Source organism: Miniopterus schreibersii, assembly GCF_964146895.1.
Source record: "Miniopterus schreibersii genome assembly, chromosome: 2".
Taxonomy (NCBI): Eukaryota; Metazoa; Chordata; class Mammalia; order Chiroptera; family Miniopteridae; genus Miniopterus; species Miniopterus schreibersii.
This window is the reverse complement of record NC_138102.1, coordinates 105346760-105366290: the sequence shown is the minus strand read 5'-3', so window position 1 is coordinate 105366290 and position 19531 is coordinate 105346760. Positions and strand designations below refer to the sequence as shown.

General features: G+C 36.6%; 1 protein-coding gene across 6 annotated transcripts in view; it reads left to right on the top strand.

Moving 5' to 3' along the window:
- The window catches only part of ERC1 (ELKS/RAB6-interacting/CAST family member 1), a 426664-nt gene that overhangs the window by 204993 nt on the left and 202140 nt on the right, over positions 1 to 19531 (top strand). For 4 of the 6 annotated variants that reach the window (XM_081130858.1, XM_081130859.1, XM_081130857.1 and 1 more), the window contains one exon: positions 6492 to 6623. The exons of the other annotated variants lie outside the window; for them this stretch is intronic. In XM_081130858.1, coding sequence (XP_080986984.1) covers positions 6492 to 6623 — 132 coding nt within the window. The remainder of the gene's footprint in view (positions 1 to 6491; positions 6624 to 19531) is intronic. 6 annotated transcript variants of the gene reach the window in all.

Genomic DNA, 19531 nt, shown 5'->3' with positions numbered 1-19531 from the left:
GAGAAGTCAGAGAGAGAGAAGGGAGCAGGTTTGGGGACCTTGGAGGCAGGTTGAAGGGATTAGCCCGGGACAGGCTGCCACTGCCCATTGCTCCACTGGTTGCAAGTCTCGTGGGGTCCCCTCGGAGGGATAGAGATGGCACTGGTGTGCTCCCCTATTGGGGTGCACACACTGGGTTCTTTGTCTTAAGCATATTTATCTGTCTCTTGCAGGTGGGAATCTTAAGGGCAGTCTTAGGGGAGTGTCTCACTAGAATATTCATCAGTTTTCCAGGTGTGCTCTTTCAGGGTCGTGGTTTCCCCTGATTGGTCGGTGCCCTCCCCTGATTGATCAGTGCCAGGCAGGGGGTCATTAGTCAATGTAGCTGGTCGTGAAGCAGCCAGGGCGCCACTTGTCTGGTTTTGCTGCTTTTCTGGGCCTGGAGCTGAAATAATACTGAGGCCTAGATATTATCTTTAGGGAGGAAATGCTCAGGGGTCTAAACCTCATGGTCAGCGATATGCTAGGGGAGGGTAGGTTACCCCAGGGACAAAGTTCTTATTTTCCCAGTTTCGCCCCTTGCTAGGCATCCGGGGCTTCTTGCCCTGGTGAGTCTTTGTACCTGAGTTTCTGTACCTGGCCCATCTAACAGGAGCTACACACTTGGGTACTATGCTAAATGTCTTCCAAGATGGCCCCAAATCATCCTTATCTTTGGTATTCATTCCCTCGTGTAGCCCTCTCCCACATTGTGTCAGGCTTAGCCTGTGTGAACAACAGAAAATTTCAGAAGTGATGTTATGTGACTTCTGAAGCTAGACCATAAGATGTTGACACTTCTGCCTTGCTCTTTTGGATCACTTGCTCTGAGGAAAGCCAGGCGACATGGCATAATGGTACTCAGCAGCCCTGTAGAGAGGAACAGAGGCCCCTTGCCAAGAGCTGTTACCCACTCGCCAACCATGTAAGTGGAAGCAGAGGCTGAATTCTGGCTGACATCTTTGATTCTAACCCCATGAGAGACCCTGGAACCAGAACTGTTTGGCTAAGCTGCTTTTGAGTTCCTGACTCACAGAAACTGAGATAAAAATTGTTCACTGTTGTTTTAAGCTGCTAAGTTTTGAGGTAACTTGTTATATAACAATAAACAACTAATATAGGCACTTTAATATCCTAAGTATTAAAGTGATTGGCCAAATGCCTGAATTTTGTTTTTCCTTGAAATCCGCAGTTCAGTTTTCTTTGTTGGCAGAAGAGTAAGTGCTTTTGAATTTATTTCATTAATGTTATCACCTCGGTGATTTTCAGTGCTAAGGATTGTTAGAGCTTTTGGCAGAGTTTGCCATAGGGATTCTCACCTATGTAACTTATGTATGTGCACTGATAGGCTATGAGCTAAGAAAAGTTATGAATTTGTATGAAACTTGATGTGTTTTAGAGACTTTTATGGATACATTTCATGTGTAAAAACTATTTTGCTCTAGTAGTGTTGACCAATAGAAATATATCAGCACATATATAATTTTGAATTTTCTAATAGCTTGATAAAAAACTAAAAGGAAACAGATGACATTAATATATTTTAACCCAAAATATTATCACTTCCACATATAATTAATGTGAAGATTATTAATGAAATATTTTACTTTTTTGTTGTCGGGACTAAGTCTTCGGGATTTAGTGTGTATTTGGACTAACCACATTTAAGTGCTCAGTAGCTACATGTGGCTAGTGGCTATCATGTTCGACAGCATAAATAATGAATTTAGCAGAATAAGTTTGAAAAGTTTTATTCCAAGCTAGCAGCAAACCAATAATGCATATAAACTACAGGAATGGTTTTCTCAAACTTAAGTGTGACATGTTATACCTTAGCTTTAATCTGTATCTACATTTGTTTCCAAAGCAAGTCATCCTTCTGTTTTCTGAATGCCTCAGAACCTTCAGACCTATGGAGTATCTTACAGATAGAAAGGATTAGGGATATCAGAGGTTCTGTGTAGATTTGTTTAGGATTACAGGCTCATAATGGCATGACTACCTCACAGTTTAACTTGAAGACTGCCGAATGTGGACTTTTTGAAAGATGAAGTATAGTTAAGACTGTGAAGCACATATTCTGGTCCCTCGGCTATACCTGGTTTAGAAGCATCCCAGGGCTTTCAGCACGTCCCTTTACTTCTTGAGCCTGGGCATGAGAGCAGAAGTAAACCAAATCTGTTGTGTTTCACAGTTTCTGAAGTCCAGTATTTTACCAACTGACATTTTGTTGGCTCACACGTATTCAGAGAAGCTGGTGATAACTGTTACTGCTACTCAGAGTTCAGGCATTGAACAGAGATTTTCCTTTTCCTTCAAATCAAAATGCACCATTAAGTATGGTGTAGATGAACAGTTTTTTTCATTAGAAATTCATGTCAAACTCTGTCCCCCAAATCTACTCACTACTGTTTTGTACGTATGGTAAAAAACGGGGAGGGAGGAGACTATTTGCACGGAAAAGGGGATGGGGCAGTTTTGAAAGCTCTTAGCTTGGCGCTGTGTCTCAGACATCTGCTGTTGGGATATTTAAACTCTAGGTATCTTTGGAATAATAGCAGAACTTATTGAAATATATTGTCCTTTTAAAAAAATGTTATTTGGAATATCCCATGGTTGCCTATAGACTGGGAAGGAATTTCTTATAATTTTAACTCATGCAAATTATTAGCATGAAGAAATTCACAGGATTTTAGAATAAAAAACTGAAGAGCCTAATGACTTAAAATTCATGGTTTTTTTCTCTTAAATCTTTTTTTTTTTTGCCATTAGTGCTGTCTTCAGATATATTTGCCAAGTCTGCTTTTCTCTTTTCACAGTAAATAGTTAACCCATATGTTTAGAGTATCGGTTTCTGAAATAGTCACATTTAAGTATTTCCAGAAGTTCTTTATGTTCTCATTAATTTATTTGCAGTGTTTTAACATTTTAAAATCTGATTTTGATTTTTTCAGATAGATGTTTATATCAAGTACAAAGTGAAATAATACTATGTGGCTTATAATAAATAATAGTCCTGTACCTCATTCTTATCTAGCCTTGATTCCGGCTCTCCTGAGACCACCACTTTCACCACTTTTGGTTGTTTCTTCTGCTGTTTTCCAGATAACATTCTTATATTGTTGTTGTTTTTCTTATTTGATAGTTATCTATTCTTATTATGAATGATGAGGAATTAGCCCTTTCACACAAGCCACCACACACATTCCCCTCTTTCTATCTTTCTAATGTAGTAATGTCAAGTTATACATTATGGTGTCTAAGTCGCATAGTATATTATGATTATATTTCCTTTACTGTACTTTTAGTTTTTCCTGGTGGTAATAATTGCTTTGGGTTTGTTGTTTGTTTTGTTATTTGAATACATATCATTGGTTTATTCCCTATTTCCTTTCTCGAACTATATACCATTCCTCCTGGTATTGTTGCTATTGTAAAATTTATTTATTAACCCAGGTAATCTATACATCCACTTTTTGGAGGGTGGGGGGGACATCTTTCCTTGAGTTTCTATTCTCTGCTATAAACTGTACTATTTCTCTAGGCTTATTGCCACCCTCAAGGATCCCTTAGCCACTCACTTGGTGGTAGATCCTCTTTTTTCTTGATCCATGCAATATATTGTCCTTTTAAAATTAACCTCTTTCTAGGTTAATTCTTCAGTGTGATAGTTCGCATCCCTTGTAGCTTTCTGAGTGTGTAATGTGATATAAATTTTTCAGACTGCATTCTACCCTCACATTTGATTGATAATTTGGAGATAGAATTCTAAATCAGAGATCATTTTTCCCTCAGAGTTTTTAAGAAATTACTTCAATTGTCTTCTAGTTCACTGTGTTGCCCTTAAAAATTCCAGTGCCTTCCAAGTTTTTATTCTTTTTGGGTGATCAATTTGGGTTTTTCTAAAACCTTTTAAGATCTTTTCTTTTCTCTAGTATTCTAAACTTAGAAAAAAATAGAGTGCATATAATCTAAGTGCGGAAAAATGCATTTAATCTTCATGAAAGAGTGAGGACAAGAAAGAATAATTATAAATATGACCTATCATTGTGTCTAGGGCTCCAGTATTTGTAGAACTAAAAGGTTCTGTTTATTTCTGTCATTGACTCAATATTTTATTAAATGAAATAGATTCAAGGTGTAATTCAGTACAAAGGAAACTTCCTTGGTTTACCTTAGCAGATCTCTGTTAAGATTCCGAAAATAAAACTAGAGACAAATTTTACTTACTAGATGGACTAAGTAGTTATGGACTTTGGCAATGAAGGTGATGAGGTTATTTGCTGTCTTCATTTTCTTGCTACTGTCCCGGTTTAATACGGTTTCCTTAGAGCAGATGCTTCCATATATAGGTTTACATTGAGGTGTTGTGCAACTTATAGTATCATAAATATTATTTAACAGTGCTCTCCTTTTCATTTTATTTGTGCTTTCACTTGACTTTTACTCTTCATTCTTATTAAAGAGAAAGATTTTGAAGCAGGCTCTGCCATTAAGTACAGAACACTTTCCTTAAGTAAATGGCTTTGCCCACTGAGCTCCTCTGGTAGACTGATTTTACCACAGATTTTGCAGAACCTTTCAGCATGAAAACCTGCCCTGATCTTCTGCATTATGACAAATTACTAATCATCCTCTCTAAAAAGTAGTTTTACTGATAGAGCCACAAAGCCATTTTTTAGCCCATGCAGAAATGCAAGTAAACCTGTTTGCTTGAAATTGGTTCCTGGGAATTTATTTGGAATAACTTTTTCAACCTCAGTTTAGGTTAGGATAGCAGAAGCCTCTTAGGAGATCTCCAAAAGACAGTTTAAGAGTGAAGAATATAGACCAGACAAAAACTAATACTGAGTTAGTCACAAGTTGATAATGGGAAACATTAGTGTTTCTTTTTGCTCACAGCAATTGTAATTCAGAATCCCGTGTTACTGCATACAGTTATTTATGAGACGATTTGAGAGGACTGAATGAACTGATCACTGCATTTATCTCTTTCCACATAACCCTTCTGTTACATTTTATTTTCTTTGAATCAATAGAAACTACCTTGGACTTTGTTTCTTGTCTCTCTCTGCTTGGCGTCATTTTAGAAACACTCACTGTATTCTGTCTGTGGCAAGCAAACTGGAAGGACTAAGATGCTCTGCATAAAACAGAGCCTTGCTTATAGGACTAAATCAAGTATTTTATGACATTATCTCTGAGAGGAATGAAAACTTTTTCTAAAAATGAACATAGCATACATCACTGAAATGTGAATATTTTTTCTAAATATCATTTGTTTTTAAATTGAGAAAAATTAAGAGAACAAAAAATTTATCAACATTTTATTAGGAAGGATGTTAAATATATATGCCATTCCTTCAAAGTTGGAAGAAAAATCTGACATTTCAAAATCAGACATATTTCAAGTTCTAGATTTCTGAAGACAAAGTTGCCACAAAGGACTTGTACTTATAAAAGTGAACTACAGTCTAATTAAATGAGAATTGCATAGATATAAGACAAATTCCTTTGATATCTTACTGATACGAGCATTCTGAAAGTTAGAAAATGGTTTAGCAAATCTTATTCTTGTGTTTCATATAATATAAAACAGTACTTTATTCTTAATCTTCTGGTTCTGTAGGAATCTAAAGAGGAAATGCTTATAACCTCATTAATTAAGTTTTTCATCCTACTTGAAAACTGCTAATTTATTCTTTTTATTCTAAAATCTCCTATCTTACATGTTCTTTTAAAGTCCTGTGGGGTTTTGCTTGTCTTCCTGATAGAAATCCATATCTAGTTACTTCCCCAAAATTTACTTTTAAACTTGTTTAGAGTATTAGGGCGGTGGGTTTGGCTGCCTAACTAAATTACTCACTCTTAGCCTGGCCAGTCATTGATATCAGGGCGTATTTTTTCCTTCCAGTTTTTTTATATAAGATTAAGAGAAAACTTTGCTTTCTTGAATTCATTAGGAAAAACTCCTTTTTCATTTCTCTTTTTAAAATTAGTTTGCCAATAATTGTCTATATGAAGAATATAATCTGAAAGATCATGCTGCTTACTTAACTTTTTCATCTAGGCTTAACTTTTCAGGGAAAGAGAATGCTTTGGCATTGAGTCTTATTACTTCGGCTTCCTCAGAGCTGGCTGTAGGCCCATTTAGAGAGTAGTTCAGAAATAGCTTTGTGTTTCTAAATAATGCAGCCCTTGCTACCTATGCTGCTTGGCACAAATGGTTTTATTCACTCCGTTATGGAGAACAAGTCCAGTGCATGTTTCTCTTGCTTCATAACTTGACCCTTTGCTCTTAATACTTATTCAACCTCCTTTACTTCTTTCTTCTCATTTTATTTTTCCCTCTCTGATGATATCTTTTTGACCTGAATTTACTTCTAAAGGGAAGAACATTTAATAAGTAAATAGCCCTTGTTGATAAATAGGCTCTCCTTGGGTACTTCACCTAGTCTTCCATCGTTTTCCAGGACAATCTCCGTAAGAAGGATGACAGAATTGAAGAGCTGGAAGAAGCACTAAGAGAGAGTGTACAGATAACTGCAGAGCGAGAAATGGTGCTAGCACAAGAGGAATCAGCCAGGACCAATGCTGAAAAACAGGTCTGCGATTTTATACAATCACTGGCAATGCAGCTGGTTAAACAAAAGGTAAAACCCAAGCAGTGTAGTCTAGGGAAACTATACATAATGTATGTTTATACGGTTTCAAAAACACTCATCAAGTGTAAGTACTTAGACTTAAATAAGAATTGAAATATAGCTATGTAAGAATTGGCTCGTGTTAATGCAGAGGTCTCTGTATTAATAATTTGGGACTTATTTCAGATACATTTATGTAGTATATGTTCATATATTTGATGAGATAAAATGGAACGTGTCTGTTTGTTATAAGACAGCACAACCCTGCTTTTAAATTGAATGGAAAAACACAAGCATTTCTGAATTAAAGATGTTAATTTTAAATAGCAAATCCTGGCTTACTCAAAAGAGCAGTTAAAGCTATAATATGTTAAGGTTAATAATGAGTACGAAAGACCAGAGGTATTGTGACACTTGAGAGTCCCAGATCAGCATTTCTCTGCAGGTGACTTGTTAAAGAGTTCTGTTGCTGGGATTTTAAATATATTTTTCCACACCTTTTTAGATCCTCATACCCTTGCTTTTAACTTTTTATTAGGAAGAATAACTAAAGAGGGAGATGTGAATGGAAGAAATAGTTTTAACCAGTGAAGACTCTAATCTCAAGTCCCATTATGAGAGCATGATTGGAGGTTTTGAACGTGCCTCATATAGAGACTCATGACATTTAATTTTCCAGTGATTATTTCTTTTCCATTTCTTTGTTGGAGAAATATAAATGTTAAACAGGTAAAAAGTTCAATTGAGAGGGTAACATGAATGCAGGGGGTGTTCTTGGATCAGATCACCAGTGCCCTTGTATTAATGTAGTTGCATAGGAAGGAAGAAGGGTACTTTTCAAAGCAGACATATTTCAGTATGTATCACAAGGGAACCCTTCATAACTGTGTTAGATGCAAGGATATAGTTTCCTTAGTGTCAAGTATAGAAAGAAAGACAGACTGATATTGGAGAGCTGAAGGAAAATTGATCTTTTCACAGAATGACTGTCCTTCAGTGCCTTGTCCTCAGATAAATGCCTTAGTCTACCTTCTATTTGAATATTTCCTGATGTACAGTTGAATAGAGTTTGGGTAGTAGAGTGTTTCAGAGACGGGATGGTGACAGCCATTGTTCCAGAATGAAAAGGGATCTTCTTTTAGTTTGATTTTACCTTTTTTACACACTTTCCTTTATTTTCAAAGTGTCACCCATTTTTTTCCTCCTATAAAGTTTTCTTTCTGCTTTGGGAATCATCAGTTAGTTCCAAGTTGTACAAATCAGAGAGTGTACAGAAATTTTGACAATAGTAGATAATGTCATTATGGACTATGGACTACTTTTATGTGTTCTTTGTAAAGCTTTTGATGTGTAAACTGGTTATAATTTTTTTAGATCAGTTTTTTTAAATCAGTTTTTTAATTTACATAAAACTTGAGCAGAAAATACAGAGTTCCTGTATACTCCTTTCTCCACCTCAGTTTTCCCTATCATTAACATCTTGCATTGGTGTGGTAAATTTGTTAAAATTGATGAGCCAATATAGATACATCATTAACTAGTCCATAGTTTACATTTTGTTTCACTCTTCAAGTTGTACAATCTATGGGTTTTACCAAATGTATTATATCATGTATCTACCATTACAGTATCATACAGAGTAGTTTACTGCCCTAAAAATCACCTGTGTTCCACCTAATCACTCCTCCCCCATCTCCCCAGTCCCTGATCTTTTTTCCGTTTCTATAGTTTTGCCTTTTCCACAGTGTCATATAGTTGGAATCATACAGTATGTAGGCTTTTCAGACTAGCTTTTTTCATTTAGCCTCTGCATTTAAGGTTCATCCATGTCTTTTTGTGGCCTGAAAACTGGTTTTATCTCTGAATTATGTTCCTTATATGGATGTGCCACAATTTGCTTATTCCTTTACCTTTTGAAGAATATCTTCATTGCTTCCAATTTTTGGCACTTATGAATAAAGCTCCTATAAATGTTTATGTCCATTATGTATGGACATAAATTTTCAAGTCATTTAGGTAAATACATGGGAGTCTGGTTGCTGGATTGTATGGTAAGACTATACTTTATAAGACTGCAAAACTGTCCCCCAAAGTGGCTATATATAATTTGCTTTTAATTGCATGCTGTTTTCTGTTTATCTTTTTTGCACCATTCTGCTACTCATTGCCTATTTGAAGCTGTTAAGGGAAATATTGCATGAGACCAGTCATTTGGGCTTTAAGTGGTTTAAGGTATGAAGAAACTGCTTTTATGTTTATACTTCTGGGGTTGTATAAATTTCATTTATTGTCCCCTCTTGCTCTCATCATCTTTTCTTATTTTATCTTTTTGTGTCTTCTAACCCCACTGTTTATTAATTGTATACATCAAGTATTCATTTGAAATATCTTAAATGGGTGAAGCTTTTTCTGGCTAGGGACATTATTCTTATTATCTTTCTCAGGTCCAGAATTTATGTCTCTTGCCTAAATTTAGCCTCTGAGAATAAATGACTACCTCTGATAGGAGGAGGATGTCTGCATCTCTTGATTTCTCAGAGTACAAAGTAGCCTGGCCAGGCATGGCTCAGCAGTTGAGCATCGACCTAGGATCCAGGCGATTGGGGTTCGATTCCCGGTCAGGGCACATGCCTGGGTTGTCGGCTCAATCTCCAATCAGGGGCGTGCAGGAGGCAGCCGATCAATGACTCTCTCATCATTGATGTTTCTATTTCTCTCTCTCCCTCTCCTTTCCTCTCTCTGAAATCAATAAAGATATATTAAAAAAAAAAAAAAAAAAAGTACAAAGTAAAATTGTTTGGGGACCATATCTCTTATTGAAATAAAGTATACAGAATCTTTTAAAGTTTGAGCAGAGAAAAACTCTCAAAGGAAAACGTTTCTTGATGCCTTTCCTATATTCTTTATAGAATCCCTTTCCAGTATTTTTGTTCCAAATACATGCTGCTCTACATTGAGCCCATGCTCCAAATTTGGAGAAGATGTCTAATGATCCAGTGAAGGGAGATGTCTTCTAAACTGTGTTGGCAAATGGAGGGAGGAAAGGGAACAATCCCATGAGGAAACCCCAGGGTTCCTTTCCACATGGTTTTCTTCTGAAACCTCTCTACTCAGGTTTTGGCAGGTTTTGTGTTTTGCTGAATGTGACAGTCCATTTTTAAAGAAAAAATTAAATTTATTGGGGTGACATTGGCTAATAAGATCACATAGGTTTTCCTCAGGTGAGGATTAAAAAAAAAGATCATGTAGGTTTCAAGTGTACGTATCCATGATACATGATCTGTATATTGCATTGTATGCTCACTACCCAAAGTGGGTATATTTGGTCCCCTTTACCCATTTTCTTAAAATGAACATAGAGTAAAATTGTTTCTCTTAAGTCTCAGAATTATCAGGAGGTAGGGAGCAATATCCGTAGTTCAGCAGTACTACTATGAAGTTAAAATTTTTGAAATGCGTTTTTATTTTGTTTTTTTGCATTTGAAAATGTTTTAAATGTCTTCTCTGGTATACTTTGAGAGTAAACTTATTATTTTATTTTATTTTTAAAAAATATTTTTATTGATTTTTTAGAGAGAGAGGAAGGGAGAGGGAGAAAGAAAGAGAAACATCCATGTGAGAGTGAAACATCGATGGGCTGCCTCCTGCATGCCCCCTACTTCACAGACTGAACTCCACTTGCTCATGTGTCTAGTTCCGTTTCCTATGCAGTCATGTCTGATAAGCCAGATATGGCTGTGATTGTGAAATTTGATTAAGTTGAAAATGAAGATAGAAACACAGGAGAAAAATCCACTGCCTTCAAAGGAAATAACCGAGTAGGAGAAGCAAGCAGGGGAGTCATGATGAGGTGTGTGATGGGGAGCAGGTGCGCAGCCCGGGCATGCGCCCTGACGGGGAATCAGGCAGCAGCCTTTTGGTACATGGGATGGTGCTCAACCAACTGAGCCACACCGGCCAAAGAGAGTAAATTTATTTTTGAGGGAGCCATTTTCAAATAGATTGCTAAGTAAGATTTTTAAAATGCCTTACAAGTAAAAGACTTTCTCTTGTGGCTTAATAAATTGGATTTATTTTGTTCCTAAAGAATGTTTTTGAATGTTTTGAGTAAAGATACATCCTCTCAGCATAATTAACATTTGCACATGAGTTCTGATTTTATTTTAAAAGCTCATTTTTAATAGTGATACTCGTTTTCTTCAATTTGCCATTTTGACATTATTTGGCTTATATATTAAGTGTAAATTCTTGACCTAGAAGATCATAAGGTTTTACCAATGGTTTGCTAGATAGTTATAGGTTAATTAGCATTTTTAAGAATTACAAAAAATATGGCACTCTTGATGAAACTGCATTTTACAGCCTGCGGGACACCTGGGACCAGCTTAGTTTTTTACTCTAGATTTCACTGTTGTCCCACCCAGCTTCTCCCTTTAACATGCAGGTTTTTTCCTTCCCTGCCATCCACACAGGCAGATGGGACAGGCAGGTATGGCCTTCATTGTCAGTAGTTCTTGATTCTTGGTATGAAAATAGGCAGCACAGTCATCTAAATTTGATCCAACATCTCTACATCTTACAGTTAAATAGCTAAAAGAAGTAAAATAAGAAGGCGGTGCTTGTGGAATGGACAGTGCATGTTGGTGACACACACCTCGTCATGATTCACCTGCTTGCTTCTCCTATTAGGTTATTTCCTTTGAAGGCAGTGGATTTTCTCTTGTGTTTCTATCTTCATTTTCAACTTAATCAAATTTCATAATCACAGCCATATCTGGTTTATCAGACATGATTGCATAGGAAACAGAACTAGACACATGAGCAAGTGGAATTCAGTCTGTGCAGTGGCCACTGCCGAGTGTGCCATTTTTTTTTCTCTTGAAGATGTATTAAGAATGAAAATCTCTGTTGTCAATGGGCTGCAAATCTGACTAGTCACTTACACAGTAGTTATCACCGTGATACCAAAGTACTTTTCAAATAAAGCAGGGCTACTGAAGTACCACTGGTAGCTGAGTAGCCTATAGAAGGTGATGTGTGGTAATAGAATTGTAGTTTCACTCCCCAATCTTCCCCATTGCCTTCTCACTTTTAGCTATTCCGAGAGTGGACAGTTTATTCTTTGGTTTGATAAACATAATCCTGTACTAATCTGAATATTTATGTTTTCTTTCCCTCATTTTTAAATCAAATGGCAGTAATGCTGAAAATAAAGTAATGATGCTTTTACTTATGCAACCTTTCTATAAACATTTATTGAATACCTTCCTGAACTGAGCATTGGAAATAAAAAGGTAATAGATAAAACCTCTGCCTTGAAAATTTCACAGTTTATTGGGAAAGACTGGAGAATGGAACTATAATTATGGTTTGGTGTGATAAGTACCATGGTTGTGATCTGAATAGAGAGCTTTAAGGCATGTAATCCAGGTTGGGGAGGTCGAGAGAAGGCTTCCTGGAGGAGATGGCTAATGCGTGAGGTAAGTTTTAAAAAGAAAGAGACAAAGAAGAGGTGAAGGATATTCAGTGTATTATTGTTGGGGGCAGAGATGTTGATCATGTCCTTTTGACCTTGACTGTTAGCTGTAGTTATAAGAAATATTAGTCATGTTCTGTTAACTGTGATTGTTCTGTTCTAATTAGAAAAAGCATTTTCTAGCCTGGCTGGGGTTTGTTCGCCCCAGGACATGGGAGTTGACCTTGGAGTGCTGTCCATTCTCCTTTTATCATGGAAGGATAACAACCTTGTTCCTGAAACAAAGGGGTCCTGGAGGTGCTCCACCCTTTTGTGACCCCATTGGACCCACTCATATTCCTTTTTGCCTACTTGCCCATGTAATCTTTGTCATTCTACTCAATACATGCAGCTGGCATGTATTTTATGTGGATGAGTCCTGCTGCTCTCCCATACTGATGACTATTAGAATAAATGCTCATATAAGATTCAACCTTGTCTTTGCTTAATTGGCTGAAGTAGCGACAGGCAGCCTGGACCCATTGTGTCCAGTTTCATCACATGTAGAGGGACTAGCACAGGTAAAAGCTGGAAGCATCTAGGGAACTTTAAATAGAGATTAGTAGCTATAGTTCAGGACAGATATGAAAGGTAAGATCCATGGGAGGGAAGGAGGAAGGAAGGGAGGGAGGGAGGGAGGGAGGGAGGGAGGGAGGGAGGAAGGAAGGAAGGAAGGAAGGAAGAGGGGAGTGCATGCAATCAGATCATGTCAAAGCATGTTTGATCTTATCTTACTATTATAAGTCCTAACTTAACCTATTGTTAGGTTCTGTGAAATTATGTATAACAAAAGCAAATTTACCGTAGGTTAATTGACATAAACAAGAATTAAGTTCCTATGGCATTTCATCCATGTTATCGTGACTAGTATGTGATTTGAGGCATATAACACTGAAGGAGTACAAAAAAATTGAGTCATATTGTCTTCCATTTCTAACTATTTATATAAAGGCTTGTTAGTGCTTACACCTATGAAAATGATACCATAGAATTGAGACTGACTCCTGGGTCTTTCTAGCAATAAGTTATATTCATTAAGGGATATCTAAACTAATAAAATTAAAAGTTTCATCAATCTCATTAAGATAAATATGTTTAATGATAAGATACATTTAATAAAATTTTACTCTATATTTCTTATTCTCAAAATATCAAATATTTGTATTAATTTTGATTATTGTATGTTTCTAGTCATTGTAATGATAAATCAATCCAAAGGTATTTTTTAACAGAGTTATGACCACAGGAAATTTTATAACTGTCTAATTTACATTTATATACATATTTTTGTTGCAGAAAAGTACATAGGGATCCATACAAATAGTCTAGCATAAAATAAATTTCATTAGTGTAAAATTTTAAGGAGAAATGGAATGAAAACACAAGGTAAAAGAGAAAAAGGAAAATGTAAAACTTATCATTAAAGAATAGTTTGTTCTTATAGCTTTTAAATATATAATAATGGATATCAAGTCACCATAGTATTTATATTTCATTGGATACTTTTTTTAAGTGATTCATTATATTTTTTAAAAACTATTTAAAAAATACCTATGAAATTACATTCTTTGCAACTCTTTAAACTTACAAGGTAAAAAATTCAACATTAAGTTAAAATCATAGTTTTATTAACTGTTTTAGAAGATATGCAAGGAAAGTTGTGTAAAGACTCCTGGTCCAGGACGAGGTTGGTCAGATTAGGCAATGGCTGAGTAAATTCCATAGCGGCAATGGACATGGGAAATAGTGGATGGCATTGGAATGTCTTTTGGAAATAGAGCTGAAAAGATTTGGTGAACTGTATGCATGGGTAAGGATAAAAGATGATCCTCTGGTTTCTGGATGGACAGCTGAGGGAATGGTGGTTCCATTTTTTGAAATGAGAAAGCCTGATGGAAAAACTTGTTTGAGGATAACAACCAAGAAATTATGCTGAAGAAATGTTACTGTATTATCGTTAGTAGTAGAATTCTTAGCACATCAGATTTATATTTTCAGCCCAGTTTTCTCTTCTGAGATCCAAACTAAGCCTACTTCATTTCTTTACTCCAACTACATCTCAGCCTGAAACCATCTTAATTCAGAACTCTTGATTCCTACCCTCAAACCGGTTTTTCTCTCAGGCTTCTTCATCTCATCTGAGAAAACACTCATACCTTACAAAACTGAAATTAAGCATAGTGAGTGTTAGAATCAAGTAAAAGAAAGGTAGAAGCGATAGGTTAGGTATAGAGATTTTAGAGCCTGGTTCTCTGGTTCAGAAGGCCATTCCAGAACTTTAGGGAAATTATATTACATAGTGGCTATGGAAGTGGTACTGGAGTTAGAAGTGTTAGTTGGAATTATGGTTTAATCACTTAAACAAATTTTGATCTCAAGCAGGTTACTTCTGTGTCAATTCTTTAAGCTGTCAAAGAAAGATACTTGTTGTATCTGCCACATAAAAGAGAGGTTATAGTATAAAGCACCTATAACAGAGTCTGGCATATAGTAAGCATTCCATAAATGTTAGCTTCTGTGGATACTTCTGTTCTTACTACCTCTGCCCTTAATAGCTCCAAGGGAAGGAGCTGCTATGACCAGTCTAAGGCTCCAGAGAAATTTAGTATCAGTAGACCTTACCTGGTTGACTCAGAACCAGTGATGACATACTTATTGTTAAAATTTTCTATTTATATATATCAAGTTTTGATCCTTGTGACTTGAGGGAATCCTTGTCCCCTCCCCTTGCCCAGCTTAGAATCTGTAGTATCTGCATCAGCTGGGAATGTTACTGCCAACTAACAGGTTGGTTAGATGGACATTGTTCTTGTCATCTGGTTATTTATTTTTTGAGAGTCTGTCTTAGGCAATGTAGAATCTTAGTCCATTATTTTTCAATTTACTTTTATGTTTTCTTCATAAAAATAGTTTGGGTAGATTTAGTAAATCGCTAGATATGTGTGCTGTGAAATTCAATCCTAATGCTTTTTTTGTTTTACATAGTCATGTATTCTGTATTTCCTTTAGGGAGGGAGAGAGAAAAAACTTTTTTAGCACAATCTGAAACAAAGTATGGATTTTAGAACATTATGCTTAACCTTATTCCTAGAAGTAAGAAGACATCGAAAATTTAGGATTAAAATTTTTTTAAGTATTTGATCTTGTTAATTTTAAATTTGAATTGGAATATCTGTTTGAATATTCATAACCTTTCTCTTAAACACACAGGTGTACACACACACACATTTCCTGTGTACTGAAACTACTTAGATAACTGTGACTGTTTCAGTAGCGGTGCACACTCCCGTAGCTTAGGGGAGTATCTAACACCATTCCCTAAACGACAAGTGCTGGCGAGGGTGTGGAGAGAAGGGCACCCTGGTACACTGCTGGTGGAATGCAGACTGATGCAGCCACTATGGAAAACAGTAGCGAGGGTCCTCAAAAAATTCAAAATGGAACTGCCGTTTGACCCAGTGATACCACTTCTAGGACTATATCCTAAGAATCCTGAAACACTAATCAGAAAGACTGTATTCACCCCTATGTTCATAGAAGCATTATTTACAATAGCTAAGATCTGGAAACAGCCCAAGTGCCCATCAGTGGATGAGGGGATAAAAATGCTGTGGGACATTTACACCGTGGAATACTGTGCAGCTATAAAGAAGAATCTCTTACCTTTTGGGACAGAATGGATGGACCTGGAGAGTATTATGCATGAAATAAGCCAGGCAGAGGAAGACAAGTACTGCATGATCTCACTCATGTGAAATCTAAGGAACAGAATAGATTGACGAACAAGATAGGACCACAGATGTGGAAGCCTGGAACAGACCGACAGATCTCAGAGGGAAGGTGGGAAGGAGAGCGGGAGAGATTAAACAAAGAACCTATAAGCATATATAAACAGCCCATGGACACAGACAATGGACAGGTAGGGGCCTGGGGAGGGGTGGAAGATGGGTAGAGAGGGTAAGGGGGGGAAATGGGAGACATCTGCAATACTCTCAACAATAAAAAGAAGAAAATTAAATTAAAACTTAAAAAGATTTGAATTCCAAACAGAATTTACTGTTTTCCTTTTTTAAGTGCCTATTGGTTTCAAGTGCCTCTGTAGTCTCTGTAGAGCAGCACTAGCCAATAGAACTTTGAAATAGTGGAAATGTTCATGTGTCTTCTGTCCAATATGATGGCCCCTTGCCACATGTTTCTGTGAAATACTTAAAATATGGCTAGAGCACCTGAAGCACTATTTTAATTAAACTTAAGTGGCCACATCTGGCTAGTGGCTACTGTATTGGACAGCTAGCTGCCTCCTATAATGTGTCGGATGGACACTTACATATACACACACACTTAGTTTTCCTCCTGAGCCTGACAAGAGTTATGGTACTAAAATACACAATTACAAGCACTTTTCTGATGTAGTTGTTCCATTTTTCATTTTTGTTTTTACAAAAACATCTGTGGTCTAAAAACACGTTTGTGAAAAGTAATTTTTCCTTTGAGAAATAATGATGAAAGACTGGGTTAGTAAAGGACTTACGCCACTTTCAAGAGATGTCATAATCGTGTGTTGTGTTAACTATCCACATAATAATAATCACTGAAGTTTATAGCATGAGTGATGGAATTAGTGTGGGAAAAGGAGTAGGATAGCTACAGAAGTGAGAAAGAGACATTGTCCATCATGAGAAGATGCCACCCCAACGCTGACTTTATTCCATTGCTCCACTATTCATTAAGCTCATGTTATTGAGGGCCTACTATGTGCAAGAAGCTGGGAATACATTAGTGACCCAAACAAATATGGTCCCTTTCTTTATGGTGTTTATGTGTTAGTTAGGGAGATGAATCACGTGATCACAGATATAAATATATTCTTCAAAATTGTGATACATGCAAATAAAGAAATACAGTATTTTATAAAGGTATAACAAGGGGACCTTATTTAGATTGAATGGTCAGGAAAGGTATCGCTGTTTAAATTGAGACTTGAAAAGTAAATAGGAATTAGATTAAGAATGGAAAAGAGTTTACTTCAGCCATTAGGGGAACCACATGTGTGATTCCCTAATAACGGGAAGATCATGGTATACTTGGAACCAAAAGAAACCCGTCAGTGGAGAAGACTGAGTAGAAGTGGGTGAGTGGGTAGGTGGGGAATGAGTGAGCGAGTAACTGAGTGAAAGAGCCAATGGTTTGACATGAAACTGGAGAGGCAGGTGGAAAACATTATGTAGGAGAGTGATAAAAATCCATTTTATGTTTTTAAAGGATTATTCTGGCAGTTACATGAAGAATAGTGGGAGAGCAAGGCTAGAATAGGGAGTACCTATGAGGCAGATACTGCACAATCCAGAGCACTGTAGGGTGTTGGCAGTGGAGGTGGAAATCTATTTGGACATAGATTCAGCAGAACTTGCTGATGGATTGCATGTGGAAGTTAGGGGGAGGGCTGTGGGAGGCTGAGAGGACCTAAGTGCATGGTGGTGGTGGCTATTGAACTGGAGGAGGAGGCGTTTAAGGTAGGGATTCAGCTCTGTACATGTTAAATTTGAGATGCTGTGCCCTTTCTCATGAAGATGTCAGGCAGGCAGTTGAATATATGGATTTAGTTCAGAAGAGCGCTCTGAGCTAAAAAATACACACTTGGGAGATAACATATGCTGACTAACTTTATGTTAGCCTTTCACAATATAGAGGCTTCTTCCAATTAATCTCAAGTTCACATAAACTGAGAGGGTACCTGTTAATTAACTCTCTACATGTCTTCGAACTATGCTTTCAGTGACTCCATATGTGTGACTCAGTTATTACTGGAAAATGTGACACACTGGAAGTACATAGTATCTTACTCTTAATGCAGTTATAAGGCTTGAGATACTGACATTTATTGATTGCCAGTTAACTGCCAGTCACTGTGATAACTACTTTCTTTTTTTCTTTTTTTAATACATCTTTATTGATTTCAGAGAGAAGAAAGGAGAGGGAGAGAGAGAGAGAGAGAGAGAAACATCAGTGATGAGAGAGTCATTGATGGAGCCCGCAACCCGGGCATGTGCCCTGACCGGGAATCGAACCTTGATCGCCTGGATCCCAGGTCGACGTTCAACCGCTGAGCCACACCCGGCCAGGCTGCTTTCTTAATTAATAGTATTATTTAATCATTTAAACAGTAACTTTGTAAATATATTTAATGTTTCCTGGACAGAAAAGGAGCATATGTGCTCTTGGGTCCTTTTTCAGAAGAATGAGGAAAGGTTTGCACGTATTAAACTACATGTTCCCTATCTCTGAAGCATTGTCTTTATCTTTACTCTCTCCTCTTGTCTGGATAGATCCTAGTTCTCCTTCCATAAAACTTTATCTGACCTTCCAAGTCTGAGTTATCTGCCTCCCATGTTTTTCATCAGCTCCTATACTGTTTGTTTTATAACACCGTATTATTACGTACTGTCTATTTCTTGGACTGTCTCTATCTTCTCCAATAGAATGAAAGCTCCTTAAGCGTAGTGGCTGTGTCTTGTTTATTATTATTATATCCTTAATATCTACCATCTGGTCCACAGTGGCACTCAGTGAATATTTATTGAGCGAATGAATGAAATTTTATTTTGACCCCCCTTGAATGTTTGCACCCTCCAATAATAGCAGCATCACTTTATTTACTAAACAATTTAAGGCTTAATGGTAATTTTATGATTTTTATAGTAGTCACCAAAAAAATATTTGAATTATTGCATGTTTTTATTCTTTGTTGCAGTTCCTTTCCATAGGATTTGAAGCACTTTATCTGGCCAGATAAGTGCAAAGATTTCAGAATTATAGATTTAAAGAATTAGTATAGATATTATGCATTTGCAGGTAACTTTTTTTTTAGTGCTTGATTTTAAAGCATGGTAGCAAGAATTGAAAAAGAAACTTTAGAAATCATCATTTTCCTTACCTATCCATATGTAGGGATCAAAGGACTTATTATGTCTTATAGGATGAATGTGCAGCACTCTAGCCCTGCTCTTGTTAAATTTTTGGCTAATCGGAATAGCCAAAAGTCTTATGTAGCATCAGTCTTCAGCTGCTACATGTTCATAAAAACATGTAAAAATTCAAAACATTCTACAGAACGAACATAAAGTTTTATCAAATTAATTTGAAAATCTTTTAATCCTACTTTATTTCCTCCCAGTGGGACTGATATTTCTGATCATCATTAGTAAATTTGACATTAGGTTTTTCAACATTTTTCTCTCCTCGCCTTAAAAATAGATTTATAATATTATTACCATTGCTTCCTTTTATATAGTGCTATACTGGGCTACAGTTATAGTTTATAGAAGTTTCTTAGCATGTTTCAATATTTTTTTCT